This window comes from Pectinophora gossypiella, chromosome 20, assembly GCF_024362695.1.
Source record: "Pectinophora gossypiella chromosome 20, ilPecGoss1.1, whole genome shotgun sequence".
Lineage (NCBI taxonomy): Eukaryota > Metazoa > Arthropoda > Insecta > Lepidoptera > Gelechiidae > Pectinophora > Pectinophora gossypiella.
Genome location: NC_065423.1, coordinates 12369658 through 12383115, shown reverse-complemented (window position 1 = coordinate 12383115; position 13458 = coordinate 12369658). Strand labels below are relative to the sequence as shown.

General features: G+C 40.0%; 1 protein-coding gene across 1 annotated transcript in view; it reads right to left on the bottom strand.

Annotated features, from left to right (window-relative positions):
• Window positions 1-13458, bottom strand: part of LOC126376280 (very-long-chain 3-oxoacyl-CoA reductase) — a 43696-nt gene that overhangs the window by 14250 nt on the left and 15988 nt on the right. The window contains exons 3-4 of the mRNA XM_050023591.1: window positions 8492-8567; window positions 7544-7712 (exon numbers count right to left, since the gene is read on the bottom strand). Coding sequence (XP_049879548.1) covers window positions 7544-7712; window positions 8492-8567 — 245 coding nt within the window. The remainder of the gene's footprint in view (window positions 1-7543; window positions 7713-8491; window positions 8568-13458) is intronic.

Genomic DNA, 13458 nt, shown 5'->3' with positions numbered 1-13458 from the left:
TTATCCTGATACGACAATATCATGACAACATGATGACGACAGTTTGATTTAGAAGTAACTTTTCAGAGCTATTCGTCGTTACCTACGGCGCGAAACAAGGCTATGTCATAACACATGGAGCCATGGTTCCTACTCTATTTTCTTTATATATCGCTTCTGTATCACGCATAAGTGGGATGCTCTGTGGAATTGTTATTTATAGCTTAATTGAAATTAAGGCTAAAATGAATAAGATCATTTTTGATCTCTCACGTCTCACATCTATGCGTCAGTTAACCAAACTTGCCGAGGAATGGCCGATTCAATTAAGTCACACACCAGAATATTTATAGTTTTGTGCAAAACCCTTTTAAAATAACCATCCAGAGGATGCTCCGGGGATGTAGCTTCTTCTAATGTTGCTTTAAAGGGCGCTGAGCTGGAGGAATTTTCAAAATTAAAATATTTGGGTTCTCAAATATGAAATGACTCCAAAGTCATCGGAGTTGCCAGCCCGGATAACAGGTGCGGTGGCAGCCTTTGGAAAACTTAAAATATTAGTGTACAAAGTCTCAGCGGCGTACTTGATACGTAACACTTTAAATGTCTAAGGTCCATCCTACGCATAAAGCGGCAAGATGGTTTTCCAATAACAGAAGTATTACGTCGTTCTGGCATATTCGGAATAGAAGCTCTGATCATAAAACATCACCTACGATGGTGCGGTCACGTCATGCGAATGGATGACAGAAAGGTTTTCTATTTCGAGGTGTCAAGAAGGAACTGTAAACAAGGTGGACAATACCTGCGGTACAAAGACGTACTCAAGCGCAACCATGTGGCTTTCAACATGCCAACTGATAGTTGGGATGAGTGTGTCTGAACCTGGAATAGCGCGTGATATAGTCCTCGAAGATCTTAGTCCAAGACGCCAAATACGGAAAACTCAACGGAAACCTTCCTACAATTACACGGTAAACTCGGCTGGCCAGCTTGATTGTATGCCATGTGACCAGATCTTCAATTCAATGTTCGGTTCCGCTAGCCACGTCAAAGTCTACCACAACAACGACTTGGGATAGACACAAATAGAAGTCACCATCAACGGATACGGCTTGGGTGACATGATGACACGCACACTCCCGGTCTTCCCAAACGTAATTTTTAGCTGTGTGAACCGCCCAACCAGGACCTGCCCATACTTATTTTGATATGTTGAAGTGATGCGGGCACAAGGTTTCATACAAAATTGCGATGACTGAAATGTTAACATTATTTCTTTTTTGTTTTGGAAAAACGTTTTAAGTCCTTTCAAAAGAAAATGATAGTTGTTTTATACGACAAAAAATTTAAAAAAATGTAGCATAAATAGCTGAAGTCAAATTCTATGAATATTTTCGGTAAAGGCAAAACAGTTCAAGTGCCAATTTTACTTTTAAACTGTCGAAGGCAAAACGGTTGAAGCGACAATATTTATAAAATCTGGATTAGCAAAAAGATTTAAGCGCCACATCTATTTTCGTTTCGTCTAAGGACAAATGATTTAACCGACTTATCTATAACAAAACACTGTCAGGGAAAACGCTTTAACAGACTTCGAATCATGAAAATGAAAAGACATAACAGCTTATGTGACCGACTCATATCCCGGAATACGACTGATATGCCACCCGCCCAAAATTTTGTGCATTTTTTTGTCGGTTAAAACACGGGTTTTTAAAAATGTACCCAAAGTGCTAATTGGCTGAAGCGCCAAAAAGTAGCTTCGATTGATCTGAAACCAAGATCAGTCGACGCGGAAAAAATCGCTGATTCCGAATATATATATAAGTCAATTTCGCCCAAAATGTCGCTTAAACCCATTTGCCTTTCAACCCTCGATATATTTGAATTTGAATTACGGGAATTGCATAAGGTGACATGACAAGTCCATACATTTTTATCACTGTCGAATGTCATAGTCGTTTGCAGCTTTCCTAACCCCCTGAAGTATTTCAACTAAGACCTTCCAACACCACTAACTGGCCACACACCAGATGCCTATCCTGATATCTCTTCAACTATTAGCGGGGATCATTAACATGCCCATTAGCGGTAATGTCTGAGGCAGTGATTATATTAATTCTTGAGAGGGTCACGCCATTGCCCGTAACTCAAGAGAACTGGGCCAATTCAATATAGAATTCGCATTTACTGAGCCTTGAAACAATCGACGGTTGATTTATAGGGTTATTTTTGACAATAAGTATCTTTGGCGCATCAATTTTATCTAACACCAGAGATGATAAAAAAAGAACATCATCTCCCTAGCAGTATCCCGTTTTTCACAGGGTCCGCTTACCTAACCTGGAGATTTAACACGTTCACAGTCCCCATACAAAGTTTTTTTTCGACCCGGTAAGTCCAACTTAGATAATGTCGAATTCGTATGTTATTATATGTAACTACAACGTATAAGAAGTTTCATTTCCGAAAAATCATTTTTCCTTTCAGTTTTCAGCAGTTTTTCCCGTGACCCACATGTGGGGGCACGGACTTATGAGGAGGAAATAATGTGACCCCACGGACTTGGGAGTAAATTTTTTATTTTACTTTGCGAGTAGTTCAACAATTATTATAATTCCCACACTTATCTGAGACTCGAAACAGTTGTTGTTTTGATTACGATATAGTACGTTCACTTTTGCGCATAAAATGTCTATTTTACCGGATAGGGATATCCAGAGGATTCTGGAAGATAGGGACGCTGAAAGCATCATATCAGATATTGAAACTGTTGTATGAAAATGAAGATATTGAAGACAAATTATAAAGTCGCGGAATTTTGATATAAATAAATATATTTTTTTAATAAAATAACGTTTTTGTCTTACTCAGTGGAAAATAATTCATATTTCCCGCACGAAAAACAAAATGTGGATTGTTTTTTTTTCATCCTATGACTTCATCCTTTGCTGATAAGTCCAGTAAATTACATAAACGTACTCCTAAGTCCAAGCCCGAAAACGTAGTTCGAAGTTATATGAACCCCGTGACCCACACGTGGGGGCACGGACTTGCCATCATATTTTGTGGTGCCCCCACGTTGGGGGCACTGGACTGGCAACGTGTTAACAGGTCCGGTTTTTACAGAAGCGATCTTCCAACGCGCGGAGGGAAAACCAGCCCAATACAGGTTAGATCAGAAAGAAAGAAAGAAACGTTTATTATAATCACATACCTCCGAAAATGCATTTCTTGGGAATGTGGGTTTCCTCTCGATGCATGTCAGAGACAAGCGCCATCTAGCGAAAACGGGATGTAACCTTTTTTGACATAAAACAAAAGAAAAACAATATAAAGAAAAATAGTAACAAGAACGACGCCGTTTCATTTTCCCGCTCCTTATATTTTTATTTTATAAAACCAAATATAACCAATTATTATCCATATTATTTACCTATTTCTTCATGGTTCCTTCACCGCTGAACACGTGATAATCATTCATGATCCAAACACGAATTCGAAAACAAATTCGACAATCATTGGTGAGTTTCTCGAAGTGAGAAAAATAACATTCTATAAGTAAAAAAGTCTAATATACGTGCCTCTTCAAATCAGCAGCACGAAATATATTATTTTGTGCTTGAATATTACCAAATCGCGTCCTCAGTCAAGCAATAAAACTCCAAGTAAGTAGCGCGTCAAAAAATTCTATTCCCACCGATTTACACGAAGCACCGGACGCCTCGCAAATAATTCTCGCTCCATAAACCTGAGGTAGTTCCGAATAATATTTCAATTCGCCGCCACTTATATCATATGGCGTAGGTACCTACGACACCTGGTGCCTTTGGAAATCGTTTCCGAGCGCGGTGTGGTTGAGTTCAATTTCACCATCTCTGGTCTAGGAGATATTAGCCCGAAGATTGAGGATAGGTTGAGATTGGTTTTCGTGCCTCGCGATCGCGCATTGTGCAAGTTATTTGACACGTATGAAACGTGATTTGAAGACAGTGTCTGGTTTAGCAGTCGAGGTTTTACAAAGGAACTTCATTATTCTGCTCTGCCCTACTGGTTGTTAAGTGATATTTGGTCATTTTTAAAGTAATGACTTTAGATTTATAAGACCTAATATTGTATGCCTATATGGCGGGATATAGCTGGATGGAACAACTTATAATTGACATGAACGCCTGTACTGTACCTATGATCTACAATAAATATATTTCATTTCATTTCATGATACCATCAAAACCCGCGAGCTTGTATTAAGTTTTTGATGAGAGTGGTTCAAAAAGGCCATATTGAAGGAATGCATCCAAAACAGCACTATTTTTATATTTGTTGGTTGACATTCCGCAGTTATTATAAAATATATTATATCCTATCCGCAAAATGACAAATTGAAATATTGCTTTATATATGAGCTTTGATGTGGTCTTATTAGGCATAGGTACCCTGGATAGAAAGAAAGAACGAAAGAAAGAAAGAAAGAACGAAAGAAAGAAAGAAAGGAAGAAAGAAACATTTATTGTTTAGGACGCCAGAAGAAAGATCACTCGTCGTCGTTCAGAATGAAACAGATTAGGAAAAAGTTATATCCCAAACTGGTGTTCAGTAAAAGGCTACTTGATAATTTACTCAAATGAGATATTTTTTGGATGGGATGTTCGCCTCTTGGAGCACTGATGGATTCCAGGCTGATCTACGCAAGCGTGTGGCTTCTCGTTGGGAGCGAGTGCGGGGCAGCAGCAACAGTCTCCTGGTGGTCTCACAACGTATGGACAGTCCCATCCTCACTCATTGGATGTACAAGCATGTGACATCCAATGTGAATTATAATTTTTACTAACTTAGGTATAATATTCTGTTACTAACAAAATATGGATAAATATCCGAAATAAAATATTTCATTTCATTTCATTTTTACGACTTTTTTATATTTTGTATATATATTTTTTTAATTTGATGGTGTTGTGTTGTGATTTTTTCCGTGCTTTGACACTTCGGGCACGTTGAGCCGTTGGTCCGGGCTATTAACAGTAAAACGTCCGCCAACCCGCAGTGGAGCAGCCCCCTCCGATCGATTGAGGGGAGGCCTGCGACCCCAAGTGAGAATCAAGAGTTGTTCCAACTTTCCAAAGCTCTATGCCTAACAACACAATAGCAACACAGGCAGATACCCATAAAATGAGAAAATGTTTTATTTTGACATGACTTTTACATTAAAGTCACGATGGTAATGTCTTTCGAGCTTAAGGGTTTTTATTTATAACCTTCAGGATTAATTACACAAAATGTTTCTGTAGCAATCACATAACACAACATAAACGTATATATAGGTGTACGACGTATATAATACCTATATTATAGGCTGTTTATATTTATTTTTTTTACTGTCTCGTGACGACATGAATAAAAGCGGTTAAACGTCGTACTCATTTTATTTAACTTACTTACATTTAAAATGCGAAAATAAAACAAAAATAAAATTGAGGTTTTCTACATCTGGATTAGTATTTTATCATTTATCTTTGACCCAGTCAAACACTCTATTATGCTACAAACTTCTGCAAAGACGGGTGAGACATTTCCTTTATGTATAAATTGTAAATGTAATATATTGCTCTTGCTAATGTAATAATTATGAAGTAAATGAGTTTCGAAAAGTAAGTTAGCGAACAGTAACTCTTTATTGACGTCGTGAGTGATTTTATCAAGTCCATGTTTATGATTCTAATCTTATTTGGGAATGAGATGCGAATAATTTGATTATGATGTAGGGTAATGTGTTGGGTTAAAAACGGGGAACCAGAAAATATCAACGTTATAACAATAATTATTTACGTGGTAACCGAGTTGAGAAGTGGTAGCTTCTGTAAAAAACCGGAAAGGAAATGAAATGAACTGAAATGAAATGAAATGCTACTCCAATATTACATACACTACTGACTCTACTTGAAAATGTAATTTTTTTCTAACGTGACTTTATTGTAAATTTGCCGCAAACGGCATTAAATGCTGGTGCCTAACTGGGTGCGAATCTCGGGTAAGGGCGTGGTCTGAGAGGATATTTGAAAGAAGTAATCGAGCCTAGGCAGACGAGAGCGATGACAGATGACTGAGGGAAATTGTCGACCACGCCGACGGAGTCGGTATCAGGGTTCTGAAGTGTTTGTCGTCGCGAGCTGATTGGCTGCCTCTACGGCTAGAGTAATCAGGTCATCAGGTATTACGTTCTTCGGGCGCCATTGAAAACGTTACGCACTCAGTTATTTGGTATTCCACGAGTATATTTTGCGAGTGCGCTGTGTAAATATGAAACGGCTGACATTAATATTCACTTTCAGGCCTAAGAGAGAACCACTACTATAGAATTCACAATGTATTCGTGTTAGGAATCCTAAGTTGAGTAAAAACTATGATCAGAATTCTGTTAAAAACAAATAAAGAACGAATTGGAATTTGCTGAACATTACGTGGATAGTGTTAGACCAAAATTCAGGTGGACCGCCCGCCATTATAAAATAAAAAAAAGCTCACGACTATATTCCAATGTGGTAGTCAGAGGTTGAGAATTGAGAATTGAATTGAATTGGTTGCATGGAACAGATTAAGGAAAGGTTAACGTCGTCTCCTTTGATAGACTGGAATGGTAGATTTGAGGAGCTCGGTGGCGCAGCGGTAAATGAGCTCGGTCTGCGATTGTTGAAGTTAATCAACTTTCGCAGAGGCCGGTCATAGGATGGGTGACCACAAAAAAATAAAAAAAAGTTTTCATCTCGAGTTCCTCCGTGCTTCGGAAGGCACGTTAAGCTGTTGGTCCCGGCTGCATTAGCAGTCGTTAATAACCACCAATCCGCACTGGGCCCGCGTGGTGGTTTAAGGCCCGATCTCTCTATCCATCCATAGGGAAGGCCCGTGCCCCAGCAGTGGGGACGTTAATGGGCTGGTGATGATGAGACTGGAATGGATAATGCTACACCGACAAGAGCGTGGCTCTTAAATTGATGATGATGAATCAGAGGTACATGCATCGTAAGATGATATACTACCCACACCTCACCGAGCTTTTTGCTACAGCAACGTGATTGGTGGTGAGCCGTATCGCCGTCTATAACGGTCGAGCCAACTGCGTTTGTGAAACTGCACTTGAGGTAAATTAATAATTCATTGGCGCAAGTCCGGTATCGGGGTTTGAAGCGGCGCTCCCCGACAGGGAAGACTATAACCCGATTGGGATATTAATCCTGAGCTCATGTTATCTATCTACTCAGCCTGTATTCACTCACTGCTGGGTATAGGTCTCCTCTTTTTCACGGCATCCTTTCCAGTCCTGTGCAAGTCTCATCCATTACTTTCCGGCGTACCTCATAATGTCATCCGACCACCGGGCTGGTGGTCTGCCTCGATATCGCATGCTATCCCTTGGCCACCATTCAGTAACAGCCTTAGTCCATCTGTTGTCTTCCCGTCTTGCCAAGTGTCCTGCCCATCTCCACTTAAGCCTAGTGATTCGTATACCTACATCTTCGACTTAGCTTATGATTATGTAATAAGATAATAAAAATAGAAAACTCACCAATCAGGGATATCAAGGAAGTACTCGGGATAGGAGTAGGAGACGCCAACATTGTTGACCAGGGTACCGATCTCCAAATCTGCGATCTCCTTGCCAATCTTCTCGTAGATGACGTCTCCTTCACTGAAGTCTGCTTGGATGACCTTCGTTGACACTTTGTAGTCCTTTTCTGTTCAAATAATTATAAAATTTTAGGTATAATGTAACATAACATCATGCCCGTATCCCCGAAAGGGTAGGCAGAGGTGTATGGTATGCGTATATGTATGCCTAAACAGAACACGGCCTTTTAGACTTGAGTCAGAACCATCAGATCAGAACAGGTAGTATTATTCTTTATACCATCATCAAAATATAGCATTATCCCGTTTTTCACAGGGTCCACTTATCTAACCTGAAGATTTGACGGGTCCGGTTTTTTACAGAAGCGACTGCTTCTCTGACCTTCCAACCCGCGAAAGGAAAACCAGCCCAATACAGGTTAGGTCACATTACCTCCAAAAATACATTTCTCGAGAAAGTGGGTTTCCTCACGACGTTTTCCTTCAGCGCTGAGCACGTGATAATCACTTATGATTCAAACACGGATTCGAAAACAAATTCGGCTATCATTGGTTTAGATTTGTTCTAGACTCGAACCTGCGACCTCAAAGTCAAGCGTTCTACCAACTGGGCTACTGCGGCTCGCATATAATATTATTCTTTATATGCTTAAGTGCGATGCCCGATGGGGCGGAAAGGTTCTGGAGTGGCGACCACGTGTCGGACGACGCTCAGTGGGTAGGCCCGCTACAAGGTGGACCGACGATCTGGTGAAGGTCGCGGGAATCCGCTGGATGCGGGCAGCGCAGGACCGATCGTCGTGGAGATCCTTGGGGGAGGCCTATGCCCAGCAGTGGGCGTCATACGGCTGATGATGATATGCTTAAGTGAATAAAATAAACTTACCAATTTCTTCCGCCGTCGCTTTTAATTTCTCCAAAGTCCGACTGACTAGTACGATATCACAACCGCAAGACGCCAACTGCAAAAAAAATAATATGATAAAGCACGTAACATCAAAACGACCTCATTGGTTCAGCGTTTGAACATTGGGCTCACGTTCCGGAGGTCCCGGGTTCGAAACCCGTCGGGGACTTATCACCAAACTTACATCGTGGTCCCTTTTGGTTCGGACATTGCAGGCTTCTTCTATAGTGTGGGTTATAAGGTGAATTACCAACCTCATCAACCCTGGTTATTATTGAGTCACCAAAGGCCCCAGCCAGGCTGATTACCCGATTGTTCGAAAGTAAGACGATCCGTGCTTCGGAGGGCATGGTAAACAGTCGGTTTCCGCTGCTATTAACTTTAAGTATGCAGTCGTTGCATGACCCATGTCAGGGACCTTTGGCGGCTCAATACTAACGGAGACACCAAGGTTGTTGAGGTCAGTTATTGCTCTCATAACGCACACATGAGAAAGAGGCTTCGGCCGCGACGTGGGGAAACCACACGAGAGAAAAAGATTGGACAAATTTAAATAGAAAAAGAGTACAAACTCTGCACAAACTGGCCTTTCGTTCTGACCGTCAATCATTTTAAATTGCGAAATTCTCATTCCATTCCTCATTTCCTTTCATTTTACACTGACTCATTGCATCCCCGACCTTCATAAGAACAACATAAATATATTATACTGTTTAGCTCTAGCCGAGCTCTCTACTTCTGGATTTGTTTGTAAAGTGTTATTAATAAACTATATACTGGGTGTTAGTGACGTAACGAAAACTTTGAGGGATGATTCAGATCATGATTCTGGGTTAATATCAGGTGGAATTTTCCGTCGCAAAAGTCACTTGATATCAGCTCCGAATCATGGTCTGACTCATCCCCCTCAGTATTCGTTACGATGTTACTAACACCCATACCTACTTGTATGGCTACCCGTAGTACTGGTACGGGGTGTAAGTGACATCGTAACGAATACCGAGAGGGCTGATTTAGCTCATTATTCTGAGTTGACATCAAGTGGAATTTTTGATCGCAAAAGTATAGAATTGGAAATAATTAAAAAAATACAAAAAAACAAATCATGAATTTTGCGACGGAAAATTCCACTTGATATTAACTCAGAAACATGGTCTGAATCATCCCTCTTAGTATTCGTTACGATGTCACTAACAGCCTGTATATTCCTGCTGAATTTAATACGTTATGTTGTCATCATTATCACCAATTATTCCCCTACTCTGCCGGCAAGTCGGGATACCATCCTCACCATCCATCGTGCCGCAGTACTATACTTTATACCTCTGCCTACCCCTTCGGGGATACACGCGTGATGCTATGTTAAGTTACGTCGTAACTTCTGCGAATAATTCTAACTTTAGGTAAACAGAATAAACATTGAATAGGCTTAAAATACTTGTCAACTGAGTCGTATACAAACATTAATTGACAGCTCATCAAGAAAACAATTTTGTTGTTTATTCGTCTGGAAACGATTTCAACATTGTTATTTGCCAACTATAAGCAGAACTGTTTGAACAGCACACATAGAGCTAAATAATAAATGTTTCTTTCTTTCTTTCTTTCACACTAAATACCTATGTTATCAAAATATCTCCTCGAACTTATTTAAGTGTGTTGGCACCCTAGCTCGGCGACAATAGATAGCGTATATTGGACCTCGATACCGACCCCGCCGGCGTGGTCGACGATTTCCCTCAATCAGCGCTTATCGCTATCGACCCACTAGGTTCGATTGATTCTTTCAAATATTTTTCCTTTCAGACGACGCCCTTAACCGAGGTTCGCGCCCAAGTGAGCACCCTCAGGCCTGTTGTCTTTAACGTTGTACCGGGTGAGAGCCTTCAGCGCTCCCCATTTGACCGGCCAAGTAGTTAATGCCATCGTAGTATGGGAGCAGTTAAGTAGTATTCATTATACGGACAAAAGAACAGAATGCTAATCTTCAGCTTAAGCTTAATAAGCAGACCCTGTGGAAATAGGATAACGCTAGAGAGCTGATGAAAGGTTTCTTCTATCGTGTGGGTTGTGAGATGGATGACTTACCTAATCAACCCTGGTGTCAGGGATATTATTGAGCCGCCAAAGGCCCCTGCCGTGACTCAAGTAATGACTACGTACAGTAAGTAGTAACCGGGACCAAAGGCTTAACGTGCCTTTCGCAGCATGGATCATCTTACTTCTGGACAATCAGGTGATCAGCCAGCAATATCCTAACCAAACTAGGGATCACAAAGTGATTGAAGGATGATTGAGTGATGAAAGGCTGATAATATACGTACTTTAAATTGATATATAAATTTTTATAAACTTATTGGTACTTTTTATTTTATCACTATTTTCATATATGACAGAACTTTGGGACCGACTACGTATGTATCAATGGTTCTCCGTGATCCATTTTAGGAGTTATGGCTTTGTCTGCCTACCCAGACAGGGATAACGGGCGTGAATTGTTGCGATATGTTTGTCTGGGAAAACGACAAGAGCGACTAGTTTAACTCTACACTGCCTCGATGCAGTACTAAAGATAAATCGCACTTTTCTCGATGTAAAAATTCAATTCTTATGTTGAAAATATACCGCTGTGGATAAGCGAGTGGAAATATATTGGCAGAGTCTAGAGTATTCCTTTGATCATAATTCATGATCTTATAGAAATTCTAGACTAGGCGATAGTATATCTCTCTTTATTCTCTTCGTAACTCCTTATCGAGTTAAGATGAGAATGCAGGAAGCAAGTGCTGTGTCATGATCGTGGTAAGTAGGATTTCCATGGTCACTACCTACCCCAACAGGAAATCGGCGTGAGCCTATGTATGTATATGTAGATAGATAGATCATTTATTTTCATGAACACAGTACAACTATACTGTAATATGTACTTATATAAGGGTGTTATTGACATCGTAACTAATAGTGCATCTGTGTTTCGGAAATTTACTGTCTTGTTCCTTAATGATAAATTAAGGATCGAAAGCAGTATTAAAATGTAAAATGTAAATGTAATAAGTACCTACCTATGTTAATGTAAAATGTAAAATTTAATGCATCCTTTTTGACTAACATATAAGTGCTTTGGCGTTAGCTGTAAGCTTATATTGTGAATTGAATAAATAAATAAATAAATAAAGTAACGAAAACTTTCAGGGACGGAAAGAGACGGAAAATCCCACTTGATATTAACTCAGAATCATGGTCTGAATCATCCCTTTAGTATTAATTACGACGTCACTAACACCTGTATACACTTGGCGTTCTATAGCAGTCTAATTAAAAATTGTAATGTATCATTAATTATTTAAGTTGTATGTATATACATATTTTCTAAATAAAAAAATCATCATCCCCCTAGCATTATCCCGTTTTTCACAGGGTCCGCTTACCTAACATGTAGATTTGACAGATCCGGTTTTTTACAGAAGCGACTGCCAGTCTGTCCTTTCCGCTGAGAGAAAACCAGCCCAATACAGGCTAGGTCACATACCACCGAAATTGCATTTCTCGGGATTGTGGGGTTTTCTCACAATTCGCTCGACCCTTATACAGGGTGTTAGTGACATCGTAACGAATAGTGAGCGGGATGATTCAGACCATTATTGAGATGATATCAAGTGGAATTTTTCGTCGCAAAAGTATGGAACAGAAAATAATTAAAAAGGAAACATAAAAATTTTCATGAATGTTCTGACAGCAAATGTCACTAACACCCTGTATAAATGTCGATATGGCTCACTATCTATCAAGTTGATCTAACAGAAAACTCGGTGACGCGTAGGTACTTAGTTCATCACGCGATGAATTTACCTCTGGGGGGTTAAAATGGCCACATCGAAGGAAGCAAAATTCATCATCATCATCATCATCAGCCGTATGACGCCCACAGCTGGGCATAGGCCAAAATTCATCTAACATAATATAACATAAATTGCCTATAAGTATACGTCCCACTGCTGGCCACAGGCCTCCCCTCAATCAACCGGAGGGGGTATGGAGCATACTCCACCACACTGCTCCACTGTGGGTTGGTGGGGGTGTTTTTTCGGCTAATAGCCGGGACCAACGGCTTAACGTGCCCTCCGAAGCACGGAAAAAAAAATCATCTAATAAAGCAATATTTCTATTTGACATTTGTTTGCATTGCGCACTTTTGCATGTCAAATTGCAATATTGCTTTCTTAGATGAATTGCTTCGATTGTGTGATTTTAACCACCCTGATTACCTCAATTGGGAACTGTGAGCGTAGATAGATATGTTATTAATATGAAGATGCGCAGCTGAACGAATTATACCTATGTATTTCTTCCAGAAGAGAAGTATACTTGTCAATCCATCTAGCTTTTCTCTCGGGCAATATCACGAACCGAGTCAAGACCATTGCTCAAGAAGAAAATTCTCTAGTAGCCACCTTACTGAATATCTCTGCATAAAATACCAATATGTAACCCGTTCTACGATTCAGATTTCATAGCAAGGCTGTAGATTTAAACTTCATCTATACTGTGTTGTTAGCTATAACCATACCTCGGACAATTCATACAAAAATACCTTGTTTTACACAGACACTACACATTGACCTTATCGTACAGTCATGAGCAATATAATGTACCCACTTTAGGACTCTTTCGCACTAACTTATTTGACATTTAGTGAGACTTACAGTTCAATTTGTCAAAATAGTTAATGTGACATGGTACCAAAGTGTATCATATTAAGTGTGTGTGACGCCTGGCATACAATTGAAGACTAAAGTAAGACCGAGGGGGTGGGGTAAACCTAGCTCAGCCGCTGGTGGAGAGCGGAGAGTTACCGTTCTAGATATAGTATTATTCCTTCTTCTTTTATCGTGTGGTTTATGAGGTGGATTACCAACCTCAGCAACCCTGGTGTCAGGGTTATTATT